The 23,239-nt window shown below is 42.8% G+C and overlaps 1 protein-coding gene across 1 annotated transcript; it reads right to left on the bottom strand.

Moving 5' to 3' along the window:
• Positions 1-790: 790 nt before the first annotated feature.
• Positions 791-23,170, bottom strand: gsg1l2b (gsg1-like 2b). The gene is made up of 5 exons (XM_080470772.1): positions 22,709-23,170; positions 21,116-21,163; positions 17,035-17,187; positions 6,094-6,205; positions 791-2,963 (listed from the first exon to the last, which is right to left on the bottom strand). The coding sequence occupies exons 1-5, from the start codon at positions 23,007-23,009 to the stop codon at positions 2,663-2,665; spliced, it is 915 nt and encodes a 304-aa protein (XP_080326898.1). The 5' UTR covers positions 23,010-23,170; the 3' UTR covers positions 791-2,662.
• Between the last annotated feature and the right edge of the window lie 69 nt (positions 23,171-23,239).

Genomic DNA, 23,239 nt, shown 5'->3' with positions numbered 1-23,239 from the left:
TTCCCCTAAATCAACACAGTTGGTCTGAAGGGCATGAAGATCAAGCGAACTTCTTGACTACCTGGCAAACTCTGTAGGTTTGGACAACCTTTAATGTTTGGCGACCGGATGGTTGAACCACCTCAACTGGCTCCTTTGACTCTCTTGTAGATGGATCAGCAACTCTTTGTCAATATTGACAGTATCGGTAGTATGCCACCATCAGTTTGTGGGATCATTTCTTTAGTTTGTCTCCAACGTTCAGCTTCAGCGTCCGTGTCCATCGTCATTACCGAGAAGAACATTTTCTCTTGTGTCTTGACGGAGGCGCCATCGTCTTCTTCCCTCCTCCTCTTCACAGTCTCTGGACACTTCAAATGGAACCCAGAGGCTCTCAGAGGTATACTGTATGTTTACGCCTGCGCCATGTGGTTCAACGGATGATTGCATTTACATGGATCCATACAGCCTTCGTGCAGGTGCACACGACTTATCATTTCATTAAATGTTCTAAACCAGACCAACCGAAACCTGGAGGAATCGCGTGCATGACACATCAACTGGATCAGGGGTCCCATACTCCCAGCCCGCAGGCCAACGTTTAAATAATCATTGATTTGGCAATTCAAACAAAGAAAAACAACTTAAGTATCATTTCCAAAAGTTGGGAAGGGGGTCTTACTTTCGTGAAAGGTTTCAATTACACTCATAAGAATGAAGAAATAAAATTGTGCCTACTGCTTGTGTATCATTACACAATATTTGCAATCGTAGTATTTTAAGAAATTATTCTGTCTTTTTTTTTTTTTTTGTCCTATAGAACCCTGAAGTGGCTCCTGCAGCTGAATTCAGTTTGAGACCCCTGGTCTAGATACTGCAAACAACCGAGACCACCGCTGGGAACGCTGTGGAACTTATACAACTAGAAGTTTTTTAAGTTCCCTCTTAATAAAACTATTTGCACAAGATCCTGTAAACACTTCCAAAACATCTGCAACTCATTGTTTGGACTCTAAAAGGTCAAAAACAGAAAGTCATAGAAATTGCGTGTCCTCTAAAAAGAAAGAAAGAAAGAAAGAAAAAAAAAAAAAAAGCTTCCTTGTTTTGGTTTCTTGGGAATTTGGAGGTTAAGTGAACACCTTGAACTCCTTGTCGTTTCCCTCAAAACATTGCTAAAGTTCCTACATTGTGTCCTGCTCAATGAGGCCATGACCATCAGGGGAAAACTGCGACCATGGAATAAATAGTCTGCAGACGCCAGATTTCCCAGCAGAGGGCTTCTGTCGCGCCGCCTGCAGGACTTGATGACTTTCTGTGGTGCGTCTGGAGTAAAACTCCATCCAGCCACTGGAATCCCCACAAACCCTGCACTTCAGTTTGATAACGCTAATGTCTCTACACATTTCAATTTCTCTTCTTCCGACACCTAAACTCAAAGAGCTGGTCATTTACTTACAGTCTGGTGTGTCTCCCTTTTTGATAGTTTCCAAGAAAAGGAAGCCACTTTGATTAAAAGGGGAAACTTTGATCGGACTAGTTCAAAATGGAAGAGAGTTAAAGCTACCAATTTAATGAAAAGGGAAACAAATTGAATCAAAATGCATGCTTTTGATAATTTCCACCTTAAAATGTATTTTAATAAATGAATGTGATGTCTGGCAGGCCACAAAGAAGGCAGACGGAGGCTACGTAAGGCCTGCAGGCCGCCAGTCGGCCGTCTGTGCTCAGTCATACGAGTGAAAAGCAGTTGAAATACTTAAGGTGTAAAAATAAATATAAAAAAAAACCCCTTTAATGGAATAAAACAAAAAGTCTAAAATGGAATCTCAAAACCAAGGGTTCTTTCAAAAAGAAAGAAAAAAAAAAAAAGAAAAGACTAAAAGGTTAAGGCCCCGTTACCACGACAACGTTCTTGAAATGAAAAGATAGAACTTCTGTTTCGTTTTGCGTCACAAGATGCAGTGACAGCAGTGCTCCGATTCACAAAAAACACAACTTTTTGAAAACGACACGACTCCATCGGGGTGAAAACGGCAGCGTCCAGAGTGTCATGACGCCCAGTCCATATTGTCCCGGGACTTGGTAGTTTCATAGTTGACAGTCGCCTGGAACGGCAATCCAACTTCTGTCCATACGAATGTCTGCGTTCTCGCCATTGTCGATGTTTACACTACAAACCAAAACAACAGCGCCGACCCTTGGCCTGGCACGCTAACTACATTTTCAGTGCTTCTGTCACAGGTTTTGCAGCGTTTTGAAAACGTTCTGAAAACTTATTGAAATAGCCAAAACAAGTATTCACATGAAGTGTTGTCGTGGCAACGGGGGCTAAAACAGGACCAGAATTCATGATCAGAAATTCTACCTATTGCGCGCAACTAAAGATGATAAGTTAAAAAATTTTTGTAGCACTCAATTTTCTTTAAGTATAAAGTAAAACCTTTCTGGATGCTTGGTAATGACCACAATAAAGAAAAAACAACAACTACGCCTTTCCTCTAAATCAACAGTAAGTTTGGTCTCGAGATCGTAAACGTTGATTTTGAGGCGAGTGTGTTGGCCAAATTAATTTGATGTTTGTGGGTTTTCATTGCCGGACGTCACAGCAGTGGTCTCACGTCGCTCAGTATTCGCACCACGTTGGCAGTGACGCCCGGACTCTCCGAAGCCCCGCCCTCCCCCCCTAACAGTACTCCTCCCCCTGCGGGTCGGGCAGGTCGTTGAGGTCCAGGAAGATGGAGGCGTTGGAGAGCTTGCGGCCATTGGACGACAGGTCCAGCAGCTCCTCGGCCGTGCTGGGCACCGAGCTGATGTACATGTCCCACACCTGCTCCGGAGAGTCCAGCTCCAGCAGCTTCTGCTTGATCTTCAGGTTCTTCTCAATGTTCCTGCGCTTGTGCTTAAACTCCAGGATGGTCTTGGTGTAGCGGTTGATGGTGGTGACCGACGACGCCATGCAGGCTGTGAAGGAGCTCCACGCCAAGCTGAAGGGCGGAGACACAAAGACTCTGTTACTCAAGCCAACATGGACTTTTGAAAACGGGGTTAGTTCCCATGGAAACGGAAAACATTGTTCTTATTGTCCACCGACTGAGCATGTGCAGAAGAACTATTTACTCCGGCCATGGTGAGCATGCGAAGTAGCACCGTTTCAGCAAAGTTACATTATCCCCCGTTTCCATGGAGACGGAGTTGAAGCATTTTTGAAAATTGGCACCTTGGGAGCAGTTTTCAAATAGATGTGTTTTCAGTGACTCCAAGCACCGTTGTGTAAACGGGGCCAAAACTTTGCATTTTTTTTGTCTGCAGATGTTCCAATGAGTCAATAATGTAACGTTTTGCCAATATTTATTAAAATTTTTTTAAAAGTTGCATCGTTATTGGCTGCTTGTTACATTATTGAAGTAGCTTTGGAATTTTTTTGGGGGGGGGGGAATGTAATAACGGCATTAAATAATTACAAATACATTTTGTGTAGTTTTGGTTAATTTCATTGGGAAAATGATGAGCACAGTGGATGGTGTAGAACCAGCGACCCTGCACAGGATAAAGTGGTGTAAAAGATAGATGGATGGAAATTTTAAAACTATTTTATTATTATTGTATTCAATGCATTTCAAATGACAAATATTTTATATTATTGGGGACTAAAATTCTGATAAAGATTGTAGAGTTTGTTTGCTTATTTATTGAGTTGTAAATACCATTTTTGGGGTCTTTTTAGGGGAAATTCATAATGTGCAAATCTTAAAATGTTCTTGTTTTTCTGCAGTTTTTTTCCCCTCAATATCGGTGCAAAGGTGAGCTGCTCTGAGACGGTTCAATCCTCCAATGCAAGATGAATAAAGTCTGATCTTGTTTCGCCTTCGTTTGATCCGACAGCTTCAGTCTTTGGACGACTTGCGCAACAAACGTCTCCATAAAAATATACGGGACGTCTAAATCTGAGGACCGACAAGGTTGTGATGAATTGTTTGGTATGAATCCCACAACTGAATGTGACCAATGTTACAGAACCAAATCAGAACCAGAGTGTTGAATGAAGCTGATGAGGTGAAGAAATCCGGCGGCACATTAACAGAGAAGTGTTAAAGGAGATAAAAGCCTTTGGTTTGGCTGCACAGACCTTTCATCTCGTGACAGCTCTGGTCGTTGGAAGTGTTTTACCAGACCTTCAAAGCCGTCCGTGTTTGTTAACAGAATCTTCTGAGCTCCGGTAGATCAAACGAACCCGGCAGGTTCTGGATCAGCTGACCAGGTCAGTGATAACAGCTGTGGGAGCCTGAGGCAGGATTACCTTCTTCATCTTCCACCGACATCTACTAATCACTCTCGTTATGTCAGGACCTTTCATTCTCATGCGTTCACCAATTTCATCATTCAGAAAATATTCAACGAGACGACAATCTTTTCTGTTATTGTCGACGGTAGAGTGAGAAGATGGTCGAGCTACGACTTGCCAAAAACTGATAAACACGTTCCATTAAAGCACTTGAAATGACGAGTGTTAAGCACTTTTACACCCAACGCAGCATGAAAGTCCCTGGTTTGAGTCTTTGTTTACATGTTCTTCCTGTGGCGGGGTTTCTCCAGCTCATTCAGTTACTTTTCTCTACTCAGAAAGATTCATTTAAAGTTGAGACGACAGTGAAATGGCGGCAGTGCAACTTTATGAATGCAAACTGCCATTAAGTCTTGAAGAAGAATAAGAGGGAGAGGAAGAGAAAGAAAGGCTGTGAATTGACTGACGATCTCAGTGTGTGTCGTCTTTCTGTCGCATGATATCCCGCAAATTTATAATTATCGCAATATCAACACTGCGTCGCAAAACGTCGACTGAACTGTGACAATTTATGGTCCCGCGCACTGTGCCACAGGTTTAAATATGAAAGAAAAGCACGATTGCTCATGATTAATTGGCCAAAAGTTGCAGCGACGCTACTATTTGAAAGGATAAATGTCACAACACAAAGACATTTGTACCATTTACTAATTATCATCAAGATACTCAACCGCATAATCGCACGTTGTACAGCCAAACCTACGACCCGTGATGGATGGATCACAAACAAACTACAATAAATATATATAATGACGACACCATGGGTAGAAAGGTGTCAAACAATTGTCCAGGTTGTACCTTGATCTTATCCACCAGTAGTTTTGAAGACAGACAGATGGATGGATTGATGAAACACCACAGTCAGGGCCGATTTGATTGGTAGAGAAAGTTTATGCGAACCTGAAGTTCACTTCTGAGGGAAAACACGGGAGACTTTGAACAGAATATTGCTGCACTGGGTCTTTTTGTGTTGCCAGGATGAAAGTGAGACTGAAGGGATTTTTTATTTATTTTTTGTACCAGACGATGGGAGCGCTTACATTTCTGACTTCACCCCGCTGTTCTGTCAATAAAAGACGGGCGAGTCAGCGGTTTCTGTTTCTACTCCTCATCCGTCCATAAAATAGTGATTTGGAGAGTTTCGGGGGCCTCGCCTTTGAGATTTGAGGAGAATTCAAACAGAGCCGATAACAGGTTTGAGTTGTGCTGTTTACATCTCTCTTCTATATCAACGCCTAGAGAGGAAAGTTACCTTGATTTTTTTTATTTTTTTATCATCTGAGCTTATGAAACAGGCCACGACGTGAAGTTTCCTGCAATGGATTTTGACCCAAGTCCTTCAGTCCTTTTGCCTCCCTCGCCAAGACAGGAAACCTCACCTTAAATAACCACAGTGCCACTCCGTGGTCAAACCCGCTTTCCCATATTTGGCTTCTACAATGCCATAAACATGAAACATAAGAATAAATAGACTAGATTAGAATAGACTAGACTACAATAGAATAGAACAGAAACATGAACTTGTGGCTCGGGAAAGCGCGGCCGACTTGGGATGGTCTTTTTGCAAAGGGAGCCCGAAATAAGTTCTGTTATGGTTTTTCATTTTCCAACACACTACATGTAAACGTAACAAACAGGTCGCAGCAGGGGTCCCCGTCACCGTCTGGATTTGATCGCACGTTGTCTTTGGTCACCATGACCGTCCTTGAACCGGTCGCCGTATTTATACTGCCACAATTCTCCCACGACTGCCGTCTTTAGGTGTGACTCACATGTAGGACCAGCTGTAGTCCCAGGTCTGAGGTTTCCAGTCCTCCGGGCCGAGGCTGACGGTCAGCTGGAAGGCTGTGGTGAACATCATGTGGGCCACCATGCCCAGCAGACCTGCAGGCACAGAGAAGAGAAAGCAGGCTACTCTCAGGTGCAGGTCCTGTCAGACACCACCGGGTGGCAGTGTGGCTTAAGGTGAAGCTGCGGGGAGTCAGCATCAGTGTGGAGCCTGAGACAGTGAAAGTGAAATCCATCATCTCCGTTCGGTGTCAGACTAAAGATGTTCACGAGTCGTTCCAGCCCGAGGTCATTTACAGCTCGTCTCGCTGCTTGACGGTCTCAAATCTCTGAAATGAATTAAATAAGATAACCAGTCCAAATAAAACCCTCCTCGCATATCAGCGACTCTGAATTTGATCTTGTTCCCCTTTGATGACTAAAGATTTATCTCTCAGTCCTCTGTGAAGGATTCTAACTCCAGGTTGGAGAAAAAGGTAAAGTTTTTATGATGTTGCTTTCATATTCAGCATATCTGACTGACCATAGTGAGGATACAATTAATTCCGTCTTTTTCAGGATGCTGAAGTCCTAATCCATGCTTTCATGGTATAGAGTACGTCATCTATCGATCACAAGGTTGCAGGTTTAACCCCGGAATTCCTCCGGTCGGTCCATATGTAGAAGTGAACTTGACCAAAAGCACTGACACCCCCATGGCAGCTGCCACCATTTGAAAGGATGAACGTGACAAACAATCAGTGGAAAAGCACATTTACTGCTGGTCAGGTTTGTTAAAAAGAAACCTGGATTTCTGCAGATGTAAACATGATCACAGTGACTTTGCTTCCCGACGAGACGCAAAACAGCATCGTCTTATCTGGATGATCTTTTAAAACCACCTGTGTCTTCTGGTATTATACATTCTGTGTGTTTGTTAAACGTCGTCTTCATTTTAACGACATGCCTGTGGACATCCGGCTGGAATTCTCAACAGATCTAGGGTTTAAGGCCCCGTTCACACGACAATGGTGCTCGGAGCCAACAGAAGAAATGTAACGGAAGAAGATTTCTAAGATATTGTACTACTTGTTGTAAACTGATGTGCATAGTTTATACATTTGGTTTAATATGAAGAAAATATGAGCCTTAAATGCTGCCGCGTGTTTTAAACCACATTCACAAGACAACGGTGGTCGGAGTCACTGAAAACGCAACATTTTGAAAACTGCTCCCAAGGTGGAACTTTTAGATAATGCCCGTCTCCGTCTACGAAACAGGGGCAAACACAACTTTTCTGAAACGCTGCTACTGCACACCGCTGTCCCAGTAAATACCTCTTCTGCATGTGTGAGAAGAGGACAACAACAACAATGGCGGCCTCCAGAGTGGCATGCCTCCCCGTCCATATTCTCCTGGGACTTGGTGGTTTTCTAGACAAGATTCACTTGTAAGAGCAATCCAACTTGGTCGTCTGTCTATAGAAATATCTGTTGTTTCTTTACAAAAGCAAACTGCAGAAAAGCTGAGAATGGTGTAGTTATCATGCCAGGCCACTAGTAGGTGCTGTTTTTTTGGGTTTTTTTTTATGTGTAAACGGACATCATTTTCAAAACATTTCCATGTAAACGTGAAACTTTTCCGAGGCTCAAAAATGATGCGATTTCTCTTGAAATGCCGTCTTGTAAACGGGACCTTAAACTATGAAGTGTGAAGCAGATTTCACTGCTGGACCGTCGGTACTAAAGCTAAATGAAGCTCTCTAATCACATTCATTGAAGGAGATAGTCACAGATAAACATGAAGCTTCACATATTTTGCAAATCCTTCTTGATATCCGAGGGGAAAACTGTGAAATCACAGACTATGTGTGTTTTCTGATCACTGTTGAACTGTTGGGGGAAATTTACTCGTTAACGAAGACATTCCCAACCAGCGTTTTCTTGAGGTGAGTCAGTAACACTGCGGAATCTAAAAGGAGCTGGAAAGCGTATCCCCATGCTCAAATTGTTTTGGCCACGTCCGACCCGACAACTCGGCTGCAAACGGCGCCATTAAAAATGTCTCCGATTCAAAGTGCGACGTAAAACAAGTGCAATCTGCCGGTTTGGAAGCAGACACAGTCCACACTCATCCGTGTCGACATCACTCAACCAGGACATTTACTGAAACTCTGGCCACGTGTAGTTTTTTTTTTTTTTTATTTATTTTGTATTTATTTATTTATTTATTTCCGGTTGATGAGATTGGAGGAATTAATCTTGCAGTGAAATTTCAGCTCGTGTAGGAGTCATTGAGAAGCACATGAATCACAGGCCTCTGCTCCGGACTCGCAAAATGGGATCAACTGGCACGCCGAACGACACATAAATATGGCAGACGCGTCCAATCTCAGAGTGTTGGCGTTTGGCAGGTGAAGACAAAAACAGTCAATGACAGAACGGGGGGTGGGGGGGAGAGAGAGAGAAAGTACTGCGCGTCCTTTTTAACCGCCGTCGCGTCTCGTAGCTAAATAATGGAAGCGGGGTTTTCGGTGCGTCACTTTGACGTCGCTAATGATGAAACCTTGGAGGAGCTTTACAGAAAATGTAAATGAAACTGGCTCGTTTCACTGGTTTAAATAAGGATGATGATGTTTGGTGACAGCATTGTATATATATGTGTGTGTGTGTTGTATGTGTGGATCGCTGAATGTTAAGAAATAGAATAGATTAGGCCTGCTGGGTAAAGCCAACTGACAAGTGCTGGGAGAAACAAAAAGACACATGAACCAATGCATAGCGGAGCAAAAAGAACAGATGTCTTGTGTGAACGGTGTGTGGAGGAAATGGATCCACCCATATTCACTTCTATAGACCCTCGATTCCTCATCGATAAGGACGCAAAAGATTCCAAAATACACGGTACAAAAGAGCGATTAAAACTTTATTGAAGTTCAATGAAATAACGTAGGGGAGTCAGAGTGTTTATTCATATAATTTTGGGGGTATTTTTGTTTCGATTTTTTTTGTTGGGTGAATATAACTGACGCAAGTGAGCTATGTAAGCCGCTCGAACTTCATGGCAATTCTGTTTAACATTTGCTGTTCATTTTCAAAGGGAAGAATGAATTGAGATGAAGGGGCAGAGTATACACTATAAGTTTTTTCTTTTTACAATGGATGAAGTAAGTAAACATCAATACAAAATTGATCATTTCATACCGACACAAGGCGATATTGACTGGTGGACAAATACACATTTAATATTAAGCCAGAGTTTGATTGCAATAATTCTTTAAAAAATTCAAAATTCAGCTATGATTGTGATGATGAGATTTTGTGAATTTTAAAGACGCTGTTTTGTTTATTTATTTTTTAATTGATCAGCTATCCCAGAGTTTTTTTTAAACGTAGCATAGAGGTTGAAATCGATATTTGCAGTGTTTCATTTACTGGCAAAACTGTCCAGTGTTTGATTACATTGGTTTTAACAACATAGCAGTATAACGAATCACTCGGCAGGTCAACTAGCGCAATAGGTTCCCTTAAATACATAGTAAAACCAGCGATTTCTCATCATTTCCTGATTGAACAAGTCGGTACAAGAAGAACGGAACGACTGGGCCTCGCAAAGCCAAGATCCTCCACAATCTTCTTCCACTCCTCTTCTCCTTCTGCACATCATCTATATTTTGTCTTGCGTTTTTAATCACTTACGTGTCTGACTTTTTCAGGTCAAGAATCCTCAGCTGCACCTCACATCGGACTCCTCATCGCTCACAAAATACAACAGGAATATGAAAGGGGAAAAAATATTTGGACACGAACCAATTGGATTACTACATAAGCCCCCCTCCGCCCCAAAACGCTTCAAATCCTCAGATTGAATATGACTGCACCGGATCCAGCAGGAAACACCTAAAAGTCCTATCTCATCCCTATCAATGCTCATGTTTATTCTTAAAAATGTCCCAGTGGGGCATTATCATAATGCTATGCAGATCAGAGGCGGCTTTGTGTCGGGACAAGCCGAACAAATCTCAGTTTCCCCGCACGTTCCGTCATGTGGAAACGCGGCGTGTTCTCCCCACACAAGGTTGGATTATTCCACACAAAGTCAATAAATGTCAATGCGACCCTTCGATTTCCTGCGCCGCAACACTCAGCAGGGACACGCAAGAAGCTGGAGTTAGCGTCAACACAGCAGTGGTGACCGCCGGCCACTAGGGGGCAGCAGGATTAACCAAACTCGATGGAATAGCATGTGATCGAGCCTCATTTCACAACAAACAATTACCGTACTGGAAGAACAAAGAACAGAGAAGCTTGGTCCCGAGGAGAGTAATTACACCACACATAGACCCTGTTTACAACATTTTTAAGCCTAAACACAAGAATTTTGATGCATTTTGGGTGTATATTTACATGACAATGGTGCAGGGAGTCACTGAAAATTTCGGAAAACTGCTCAAGGTGGAACTTTTTGAAAACGCTTCGACTCGCTCTCTGTGGAAACGCAACTTTTCTGAAACGCTGCTACGGCCATAGTAAATAGCTCTTCTGCACATGCGCGAGTCGATGGACAACAACAACGTTTGCCTCCAGAGTGTCACGTCTCCATATTCTCCTGGGACTTGGTAGTTTTGTAGTCGACAGTCACCATAATAACAAGGCAACTTCATAATCTGTCCATATGAATGTCCGTATACTCGCCATTGTTAATGTTTATAGCGTTTTGTTCTCTGCATGCGCGTGTGTGCGTGTGCGTCTTCATTACAGAAACAAACAGCAGCGACTCGTGGCCTCTAATACCAACGACATCGTTTTTCAGCATTTCTGAAATTTACATGTAAAGAGACATTGTTTTGAAAACGCTGCTGTGTAAACGCAAAATGAGAAAGCCAAAACGGGGCATTTTTAACTTGAAATGTTGTGTAAATGAGGCCTATGACTCATTGCAAAGCAAATAACAATTACAGACTGGAAGGAAAAACTAAGTTGGGTCCTGAGGAGAGTGACGACCAAAGTAAGGTTTGGGATCTTCCAAGGTATGGATGTCAAACACATGGCTCAAGAGGGTTCAATCCAATCTGGAAAAGATCATTAGTCTATCATTTCAGTCTAGATATTGTCGAAAGTTTGTTCAATATTAACGATGTGACAACGTACTCAAGGTTTTGCAGTGGAACTGAGGAAAAACTGCGAACAAGTTTCTGGTAAACTCTTGACAGGGTGTAGCGATTGTCTCGTGGTTATTTGGTTACGAAAGGTTGTTTTTTTTCCCCCAACAAAATTAGGAAATGTTAGTCACGACTTTTTAATTTCTTTCTGTAGACAGACCCACTGGACGACCTTTTCTATCACTCTTCATCTCTTTTAAATGGTGTGACTGTAGCTTCTCATTGCAAAGGATATTGATTATTCTGTTGACTTGATTTCTAAAAATGATTAAAAGTTTCATTCTGATTTTAGCTGGTTTAGATCCATCAATGGACTTTTTCCATAATTATATCTGCACCAACAACACTTTTCATTACAGCATGTACAAAGGTTGCTTATTTCAATAGGCATTGTAAAAACCATGGCCAGGGGGTTTGTTTGCCTATAAAAGCATCACTTTGTTTTCCTGAAGACATACGGTCCGTCCTGAAGTCTCCGTCTCTCCGACACGCACTCGTCTCGCTACGCACATCCTCTTCATAAATTCTCATCATCCGCCGCTTGATTGACAGCTGTAATAAAAGGTTAATCTGGTTCCTCATTGTTCCTCTGGACCTCATTACCGAGGCGGCTCTCAATCTGTTCACCCCATTAAAAAGAAGAAACAACTTTTAAACGCCTTTTGTCATTGGAACATTGACGCCGTGGTGATCTCGCAGGCGAGAAGGACAAAAAGAAAAGAGAAAACTGAGATCGAAGTGACATTTTTATGTGAACTCTGGAAGCTTCACCTCCTCCAGACAGACGAGCGGCGTATAAATAAACACGCAGGCGAGTTCAAGAGGTTCGAAAGTGAAGACCGTGTCGACGCGACTGAGGCGATGGTGGAGGAGGCTTCAGCGGCAGGAGGGTTCGACATCCGTCGGCTCGCAAAGGAAAGACGAGAACACTCCAGGCTGACAGATGATCAACGGATCCTTCAAAGGGCCTTCACAAAAATCCTGCACGTTAATGATTTATATGTTAAAAACAGCTGTAAAAATCCGACATGCTGATGTCAGCTCCGGATTGAAGCGGCATCCTTCATCTTCTATACCACTGATTCCAAACCTGAAACCCACGGGGCGATTCCGAAGATTAATGGGGGGGGGGGGTCAAAAAGCCCACTTGGTTTTAAAGGGTACAGAGGTAGAACCTCTGGCGAGGGAACCCCATAACATAAGACACCGTGTACCGAGTGGATGAATCGGCGTGCGACGGAGGGGTTGTTAACCAATTACACACCTAAATGAGCAGATGACAAGCCATGGTGGCAAATTTCAAGCCGAGCCGACACAAACAGCCAAAATACTACAAGTTTCAATGTCCGTCTTTCTGATGTCCGCCATCTTGGAAAAACGAAGATTAAAACTGGCTTCATGTCGAGATTGAAGTAATTTTCCGGAGCAATTATTACCTTCGCCAAAAAAACTTGGGGCTAAAGTAATGTTTTTGTCCATGTGTATTTATTTAATGGTTTGTATGTATGTATGTATGTATGTATAGATTTTTACCAACCTATTGCAAAAGCTACAGACCCAAATTGCATGAACTCTTCAGGGATGAATTTGTCTGTCATTCTTATTCTTTTCTCTCCTCTATCCCCTCAATCTAGCTGGAATAGCAGAAAGCCGCCTGGTTCTGTAAAGTTTTTTTCCTTTCCACATTTGTTTTCTCATGTGGATTTATTGGGTTTCTCTCTGTTAAAAGGACCAAGAAATGACTGTGTTGTATTTAGTGCTATATAGATAAACTTTGTCATCATTGAAGGGCCAATGGATTAGATTTTGGGATGGAACAGCTCCTGGAGAGGTGAGATATTTCCATTGTTGTGGAAGCTGCTGCTAGCTGCCTGCTAGCACACTGCTAACTCCGCTACGGAGCTCGCAGTTAACATCTCGGTACGGCATGTATCCAGAAACAGCGGTCTGAGTGCATTCTGGCAGTGGTTTATCCGTTCGCCCCCTCTCAGTGATGTTGCTGCCCGACAGGGTAGTTAGCTTCGATATGAGCTAACAGCTACCATGCTGGCGATGCTAACTCGGTTTCACAAAGAAATGTGGAGATAAATAAGGTATATGCTCAACTGAGTAGACGTTCTAGTTTGACTTTGGAAACATAGACATTTTAATCATGTATACGCTGCCACAAAGAAAACTTTAAGGTTAAAAGTTTAGGGCTATTATGGCACTATTTTACATGTCCACTCCACTAAAATGTGCTAAAGCCTGGATTTGAACCCATGACATTCCCAGTATAATTTACCAGTGCTGACCACTGCACCATACGCCGAGCGTTTTTCAGCTCTTGTCTCCCGTTTCCAGATGAACTCTTTTAATCCAGTGTGAGAACCAAGGGAGACTCTCCAGATCTCTCTCTGCAGAATCATCTGTTCGCTAAATCAAGGAAATTAGTTCTTTTAGAACCTGCTGATGCCTGCCAAAAGCCCGCAGCTTGTAAAACCAGCTAACATCTTTGTCTTTACGACATGCTTTTTAATGCCGCTGTAAACTAGAAGAACACAGTCTGGCCTCCAGCTCGCACTGCAAAGACGACATTCAGCGACTGTAACTGTAGAGAATCAGCGGAAGGATTTACACGGTCCGTGATATGTGCGAATTGAAAAGCCACCTGGCCGTTGCTGAGAAATTCCCAATAAAAGCAGGTGCAGCGCAACATGTAACTAACTTTCGACATCAAAGAAGTGTGGCTGAAGTGAGGCTGTGGCGACGGCACACAGGGGCTTCCATTCATCCTGCACACGCTTCCTCGAAAAATGCTCCGAGTCCCGAGCGTGTCGCCGCCGATTCACTGCAGCGAGCGGCGGTGGTCAAGATCACTTTCACGGAGTGGATTAGAGGGAAGGTCACCGTTAACTCCTCCGCCGAGAGAGGCGGGCAGACAGCAAACTGGCTGGGAAGCTTGTCGGGGGCCGAGAGGCTGCGACTGGCCCGGATTTGTTCCTGGATGGACGCCAGAGTGGGAGCACAGCAGAAGACTCAATTGTTTGAAAAATAATTAAATAAATCAGCACCCGCATAGTGTTGGTCAGTACTTAGCTGAGAGTAGAGTTGGGGGAAGTGGTGGCCTAGATCACGGGTCCCAAACCTTTTTCTTAAGGGACAAAAATATTTTCCATTGTAAACCGCAGAAACCCCCCCGACACAACTTCAAACATTAAAAAAAATAATAATAATGAAGGAACCTCATAACACACTATATGTGAAATAGAGTTTTTGTTATATTCCATAACGATGAATTCCTTCTCTCTGGGTTTACACAATGTGTCAGCCATTTTTTTTTTAACCAGAAAAGATGCATTCAGCTCTAATTCTGTCCATTGCTTCTACGAAGCAATAGTCTATGTAACTTATTGGTGCTTCAAGATTCATTGAGCTGCTGACTTCTGTTCCGATTAAAGCCTCCAGTCGATTAAATATACAGTATATACAATTGCCTTGTATATACTGTGTACTTGCATTATTGACACTGGTCTACTTATATTTATCCATTTATCTTTTGTGTGCCTTCATTTTCTTTATTCTTGTTAATATTGTCATATAGTGTGCTATTTTCATTATTGTGTGTTCTAAAGTTTTATTCTTCTATCATATAAAAGCTGTTGTTTCTGTGCGGAACATGTACTGTAAGCATTTCACTGCATATTATCCTGTGTATAATTGTTGTGTGTGATAAATTAGGAGTTCACTTGTTACATACCAACATAGGCCAAGACTTCAGGGTGTCACTGTGAGGCCTTTATCTAACGGGAAACGAGCACAATGAAAAAACTGCCAGTGACTCAGCGGAAGTTCAGAATACAGTAAAGTTAGCAAGTAAATTTAACTAGGGACAAAACTGAGTATCAACATCTTTATTTAGCTCGTTGTGACTCGTTTCTGCTTGAATTCTCCTGTACTGTAGAATAAAAGTCATTTGATGTGCAAACACTTTTCTTATATAAGTGTGTCTCTTTTAAGTAACGTCAAAATGAGAGAAATCAAACTTTTTTCTTCTTCTGATCCAATCTGAAGTAAAACAGAAGCTGGTATTACCAATACTGATGCAACACTGATTCAAAGTCTGACTCTGATTGCAGTCGGGGAAAGGGCTCCGAAAAGAATCACAACTTTTTTCTGGTTAGGATAATGACTGAAAGATACAGACGGCCAATGATTAGATCAAATGGAGTAAAATAGAACAAGATTTATCATTGTTTACACACAGCAAAGAGAAAAAAACCCTTATTTCAAGACACCTCGCAGCAGAGCGGCGCCTCGCTGTACAACGGCTTTGCAAAACATTGCACGTTGCTTTGCGGTGTTCTGAGCGTAAAATACGTCCAAACAGCGACATGTCATTGAAAGTTGGATAGCACAGTGCTGCTACGTTAGCCTGCTAGCTGGCCGCAAACTGTGGGATGGATTTCTCGACTCATTACTCCGCGTCTCATTGAGACCCGCCTCCCTTCAGGAAATCCAGTCCACAGTTTGCGGCCAGCACCCAGAGCAGCCAGCAGGGAAACGCTTGTGGAGTCATTTCAGCAGTAAAGCACAGACGAGGCTTCACGGATCAGAAATCTGCGCAGGTTAGATCGGAAATTTCCGATTCGGGAATTACATTGGTATCGGAACCCGATGCCGATACTGGATCGGATCCGCCCCATTGGTAGATCTTTTATACTAAAAAACTTTAACATATTAAAAGGAATGGTTTTGTTAGCCTCAGATCAATACACGGCTCTCTAGAATGCTCTTCACCTTAACTCTACCCGACGAGACATCCTCATCCAATATGGCGGCAATGGCCAATATGTTTACACAGAATTAGACAGTAAATTGTAAGATTTCAATTATAGCACTTTTCCACCAATTATCACCTCACAAAGCACTTAACATTGTTAATCACACTGACACAACAATAGAAGCGACTGCCGTGCAAGATGCTTGATCCATTCATTGGGAGTAGTTTGGGTTTTGCTCACGTGCACTTCAACACGTGGACACATGGGGGGGAATCCAACCTGCAACCTGCCAATATAGACAACCTCATGTGCTGAACAACCACCTCAGGTGGCAGCCATGATTTGAAAGAAAAGTTATGGCCAATTTAACAATTAAGAGCATGAATCTCCAATGTCTGACTGCATGGAACGCAGCACGAGATAACGCCAGGGCGGCAAGACTCCGATTTGTTTGGAACGTGTGATTATATTCCACACACACACACACACACACACACACACACACACACACACACACACACACACACACACACACACACACACACACACACACACACACACACACACACACACACACACACACACACACACACACACACACACACACACACACACACACACACACACACACACACACACACACACACACACACACACACACACACACGTCTGCCATATGTTGCCACCTCATAATTACTTTTCGTGATCTGCCCCTGGATGACATGCTCTACCGCCCGACCCATAGCCACCAGAATCTGAACGGTCATGTCAACATGGTTCCATCGCAGCGACCATTCAGCATTTTGGACTCATTTTCAAAGAAACTCTACTCACACCTTCTACTCGGCAAACCACGATCAGTCTGACACAAGAAGCTGCCTGTCAGCGTAGCTACGACCACGCGTTCATAAACTCGTCACACTAATCGTACATTTGGCTTCTTTGACATCATTTATCAGGAATCCTAAATAAGGCCACGGCACTGTGAAGTACAATGATTATAGAAAGACAACGAATCTGACCTGAGAGCACCGTGAATATGGCAGCGAAGGCATTGAGCTTGAGGCCGTCGATGACGTTGCCGATGTGACACACTTCCATGGACATGAGGATGCCCCCGGTGGACAGCAGGAGGATGTACAGGCACTCCGCAACAATGCACAGCCACAGGACTCCTGTGGGAGACAGTCTGGTTATGGTGGAGGAATAGCAAATAGGACGGAGGGGAGACAAGGCAGAGACTTATTCATGTTATGCAGAAGAGGACGGACATGGTCAAGTGCATGATGGAAGGCTGGCCGGTGGTTAGAGGGGGATGGGGAAGTGAAGGAGAGTCCGGGCAAGCAGAAATAAAGGCAGGAATGAGAAAGGGTACGACGGAGGAAGGGTACTTGATCCGTCAGGGGGACTCAACACCCCCGATCTCAGGTGGACGCACGTGGTCAGCCCAAATATCACCGGATTAAAAAATAAATAAAAAAAAGAAGCAGAATAATTCCCCGTACATCACCCAAGGGCACGCAGTTATTGTGTGGTTAATTAATCACAAGGTGTGTGCTAAAACTAATGCGCCGGTTACCCAAAATATCCCCCGTATGAATTATGAATAGAGTTACATCCATCAGCGAAGGAAAAAAAGCTCACTTAATTGAATTTTACACTTCAGTGCAGGTTTCTCCAATGAAATTAAGAGCAGACAGTTGGAAATGGATTAGAAAATGTTATCGGAGGGCATTTAAGGCCTTTAAAGTGTCTGCAATTAAGCTCATTTCATAGGGCTCATCGTTCTCACGAGTGGCTTGCAGCTGAAACTGGAGGCGAGGACGCTCTTGAAACTGATCGCGAAGCAGCATCGAAAGCGTCAGCAGTTTTGTTTTATCAGTGTTTTTTTCTTGTACCCTCTTTGACGAGAGGCAGACGTGGAGTTGACTCATCTCCAAATTGCTGCCCACATTTTGGATTAATTTACATATGCACATCATCAATTGTTTGGTTGGGGAAACAGTGGTGTGTAGGCAGGATTAACGGATAAGGATTTTTTTTTTTTTTCCTCCTCATTGCCTTTCCTTTCAGAGATAAATCCCATGGTAAAGGGTGAAATCAAGCAACGCGTTGTTTCGGCACTAAGTGCTGCCTGAGGCACTCAGCTCCAGGTAAACTGGCTCTAATCTTTAAAAGCAAATGTACAGGTACATTTACACACTTAAGAGTGACGAACAAGAAATGGTGCATTGGTTGAGGTCTATTTTGGGCTGCAGATTAAACCGTGTTTGAGGCTCAAGTAGGTATTTCTGACAGCTGGTGGGGGTCGGATTGGGTCAAAATTAACAGCACCACATGCGTTAGTGGTTAAACACCAAAAAAAAAAAAGAGAAAAGGTTTATAGCAAAAACAAAATTTAGGTTTTGAAAAATAACTTCTTTATTTGCTTTATTTTAGAAGCTAATTTATTCTCACTTAGACTGTTACTTTATAAACGGTGATACATTTTAATTTAAACCAGTAAAATTGATCAAAACAGTCAATCGAACTGCTATTGGTTCATAAGAATCCAATCCGCTACTTCATAGTGTGTTTAAGATTTTTTACAGCAAAATGTATAATTGTTTGAGTTTTATAGCCAATAAACTGTACCTTTGTTGTCATGGTAACCAACAATGACACCAAGCAGGAGTACAAAACGAGCCCTACTCGTATCCTACCACAGTGACGATAGGGAACATTGTCAAAGAGTTGTTGTTTGGTTATGTTTTGGCAAAACCAGTGGCGTTTCAATTCGTTGGACTCCGGGCCCGAATGACGTCGCAGTGCCGTGGTGACGTCTTTCACCGGCGCAGCCAGCAGGAAACATGGCGCCCAACACGACGCCAACAGGGCAACCTGCCATACTTGCAGAGTGGATATTTCTTCAAAGGGAGAAAATACGACCAATATGCAGAAACCGTCGCTCATTCGCCAATAAGCAGGACTTTTTCATTAGCAGGCTGCAGCGAGCGGCAGGTAGCCGGGCAGGACGAGGCCCGGGGGAGCGGATTAGGTGGGATGAGACTATATTGAGTGATTGATTCACAAGAACTCTACTTTACTTATTGCCTCGCGGTGCGGGTGATTAGTTCATCCGCCGCCCTGTAGCGTCACCAACCCGCCAACGATTTCTTGCTAAAATGTGTTAATTACACTACAAAGAGAAACATTTATTCGCCTGAGGGAGGGAACCTGAGCTTTCTATTGACTCTATTAACTTGAAGGCTGATTTGAACGCAGGGTCTGGTGGCTAAACGATGTTTTAATGTCTAACGAGAAACTGGGTGGAAAGAAGGGACTGGATTGGTGGTTTAGCTGAGTATGAGAGTACCCTGCTGACGGTTCATTTTGGTTGGAGGAGGTGGTGGATGAAGGGGGTAAAACAGGACATTTTCTCAAAATCCCTTTAAACCACACTGATACGCCATGAAAACGATGAGTTCAGGGTGTCAAACATTTAAATTCATTGTCCACTTACAGCCCAATTTCATCTTGAGCGGGCTGGTCCGGTAAAATGTCGACATAATAACCTTTAACTTTAAATCTTTTTGTGTATACATGATGAAAAGGTCTATATTTTCACAAAAACAAAACAATTCCGATGGAAAATGACAACAACCTCAACATAAAGCCAATTTTAATGACACATTCTGGTGTGGAATACAGTGAAATACTACAGCTGTTGTATTCTGATGACTTTGCATAACTTTGAGCCTAGTTTGGTAGCAACAAGGTCGCCCACTTAAAAAGGTCCCATTTTATGTGAAATTCAATTTATAATTGGTTTTCTAACAGCAATATGTGAAGAAAGTCCATTTCTCTCACTTGCTTGCTAACGAAGGTGTGCTCATAAGGGCCGATTTTGTCCCTTCATGATGTCATGAGGGGAAATAGCCACTCCCTCTGGCAGTGGATACTCACTTACCACAGGTAATTAGCTCTGCCCTCTAAAATTACAAGCAGACGCCATTTTTTTATCCTTGAAAATGCTGCCGGAAAACAGACACGGAGTAGGCGTGGACAGACACAGCTCATGAGCATTTAAAGGTACAGACACAGAAACAGAAACAGAAACAGCCTGTTCTCAGTAGAGCTCAGGAGAGGAACTTCTAGACTGGCTGAGATTCACGACCAAGGCTGGGTTTGGGGAAATACACTTTGAATATAATGTTGTTGGACCTGACAACTATGGGAAATTGTTGAAAAACTCTATGATATGAGACATTTAAAAAGGCTGCAAGGCTGGACAACACAAGTCAGTCAACAAGTCTGTATCTATCCCGATACCGCCTGCTGTATTTTTAATAGCTTCTCAAAGGTTTTCATTTATTTGTCCATGTGTTTTGTCAGGCATGTACACTCCGTCTTGTGTTTCATTGGCTGCGTAACCAATTGACCCCTGGGGTATTATTAACATTATTAACCGATTTTAATTAAAAGATTGACATTATAGAGACACAACACACATGTTTGATTAGTTATTTGGACCGAATTTACAATGTTTTCCTCAATCGAGTCAGACAATCTATGTCTATGATGAAACGTTTACATTTGTTACAGTTACCATGGTAACACAGGACCTGTGGTGGTTTAAATTTAAAAGGTTTAACATTCCACGTGTTTGAGTGAACATAATGCCAAGGAATTCTGGTCACGTCCCATTGATCATATGGTCGTATTTGAAGTGAGGAACAACTTAATCTTGTTGGTTTTCCTTCCAGATTGTAATCGGAGGGCAGACACGATTGACCTTGGGCGGCAAGAGTGTTGACGAGTATTTCGTCACACTGTGGGACGATCTTAATTTCCTTCTCTGAAATGTCACTTGAGGATAAGGAGATTATCTAGAGCAAACAACAGACAGTCCAAATGTTGAGTGAGGACGGAGGATATCCAGCTCTCGGACGAGAAAATAGCGGCATTTACGGGCCCCTGCAGTCCACCATGTTATATTTTAGTCTTGTGGATTCTTCTTTGTCTATATTAGTTTTGGAGATTAAATGTAAAAAATATCGGACTTCCTTAAGGTGAAATGGAAAAAACACAAACTTACTGTCTGGATTGCGTGCGGGAACTTACCTCTTTCATTCGACGGTGCAACGTAAATGAAGTTTCTGCATTTCTCACCTGCGAGAGAATATAAATGAGACATTTTAATTGACACTGGGTGACGGAAGCCGGCACTGCAACCTGCTGATAAAGGGTTTGTGTGCGTGTGTGTGTGTGTGTGTGTGTGTGTGTGTGTGTGTGTGTGTGTGTGTGTGTGTGTGTGCTCATCTGCATTCCATCATATTTCACAGGTAGACTTTGTGACCTGCGATAATGCTGTGATTTAAAAAAGAAAAAGATGATTTGATCCAATCTGTAAAGGGATTTCCTTTGCTGGGTTCAGTCAGTAGCGAGCTCTGCCCCCCTCCTCTTCCTCATCCTCCCTTCATCATATCATCATGTGAGCCCAGAAATCCCTGTCAACTGGAAAACGATGCCTTTCATGGGACCCAGACGAGTGTCTCCAGAGCCGGATCCATTCACTGTAGCAGGGTGACCGCTGCTGTTCTGGATCTGCCCCAGAAACCTGACCGTCGTTGAAGGACGCAGGTAGAAACAGCCACTTGGAAGCAGGTGCAACATGACTGTAATCCCTCTCATTTTTCCATATTTTATGGAGGCATTACAATTCTGCCAGAAAGGATTACGGTAATCCCCATAATATGTATAACACAGATTGTTTTCCAGGCTGGTGGGAATGAAAAAATAAATAAAAAATCACATATTTGAATAATTATTTAGACATTTTGCATCATTCTTTGTCAAAGTTTTTCATGTTTAAACAATCAAGGATCAAAAAGAAACATTTCTAATATAATATGAAAGATAAATCAGACGATAGCATGAATAATAGGATAAGTTTATCCCAAATAATGGCAGAACATTTTTTTATAGTAATTTTTTTTTTAATTAATGATAATATTCGACATTTAAATACTTTTTACATAAATCAAAATATAATGAATTGTACAATTCATTTACATATAGACCAAAATAATTGCAATGAAAATGGTGAGAATATTCACCATAGTCATTTTATATAATCTGAGATTTGCAGATTTAAAATTGTTGGTGAATAAAAATGTATTTGAATTGAGCGTAATAAAAAATATGAGTAATTAAATAAATATAGAGTTGAACCTGCAGTAAATCAATCTTTAGAAATTCTAAAAATAAAATTTTGAAAAAATTGAGTTGAAATAAATCAGTCATATAGATTCTGAAATTCTATTTGTAATGAGAAAAATATAACATTTCAAATAAAATCACAATTATATTGCAGTTTAAGGTCTTATAGTGAAAATATAAGTTAAACGAATCAAAACAAAGTCATTTACTATTTTACGCGTCATTTAATATGCGAGTCTACAAAAAAAGTGTGAAATCACTGATAAAACCGTGGAATTCTTACAAATCGTAATGATTCCATGAGATTAAAGACTAAATCCGTCATGTGTTGTGGTAAAGTTGGGTTGGGTTCCTCACGGCACGGTTGCGCGTCTTTCCGTGACGCACGTCTGTGCGCTCTGCTGCGCTCCAGTCCGGTCCGGTGCCACCGGCAGCAGCAGCCCGGTGCCTCCTCCGTCCAGGAGAAATGAGGGGAAAATAATGCCTCAAACTCACCGGTCATGTTGATGTTCTGCTCGCAGGAGAACCAGATCCCGGTGTGAAACTTCCTCATCACGTACTTGTCCTCGCCGGTCTCCCAGATGTACTGCACCAGGCGCGTGTCGTTGATGTTGGAGCTGTTGAACCTGATGCAGAACGACTGCCTGGTGGTCCCCGGGCCGGTGCAGAACGGCTTCACCACCTTCCGGGTGCCCTCGCACCAGTAGCTGGTGGTGAGCGCCGACACGGCCAGGAACAGGGCGAGGAAGTTCAAGGTGAGAGCCAGAGACGCTCTCCGCCGCCGGTCGATCCCCATGACGGCGGCACCGGAGGGAGGCGAGCTACGGCTCAACTTGCAGGGAATGATGATTTACCCCGTTTCAAATCCTCATGATCCGATAATTCCCCCCCTCCCCGTTAACGTATCCGCAGCTAATTAACGCTGCGCGTCCGGATCCCAGTGCGCGTCTCGCGTCTGTTGCTCCGGTGCAGCCCGCTCTTATTTTGTAGGTTCCCCCTCCCACCTGACCCACTCCTCCTCCTCCC

Source organism: Lipophrys pholis (genome assembly GCF_963383615.2).
Source record: "Lipophrys pholis genome assembly, chromosome: 1".
In the NCBI taxonomy this organism is placed as follows: Eukaryota; Metazoa; Chordata; class Actinopteri; order Blenniiformes; family Blenniidae; genus Lipophrys; species Lipophrys pholis.
Note: the sequence above shows the minus strand (reverse complement) of the source record. Positions and strands in the feature narration are given on the sequence as shown.

Bases quoted from the DNA above. Each gene is read 5' to 3' on its own strand.
- gsg1l2b (XM_080470772.1), bottom strand. From the start codon at position 23,009: ATGGGGATCGACCGGCGGCGGAGAGCGTCTCTGGCTCTCACCTTGAAC. The intron at 17,188-21,115 runs GTAAGTTCCCGC...TGTCTCCCACAG, and splicing joins TGCACCGTCGAATGAAAGAG to GAGTCCTGTGGCTGTGCATT. The intron at 2,964-6,093 runs GTGAGTCACACC...TCCGCCCTTCAG, and splicing joins GACTACAGCTGGTCCTACAT to CTTGGCGTGGAGCTCCTTCA.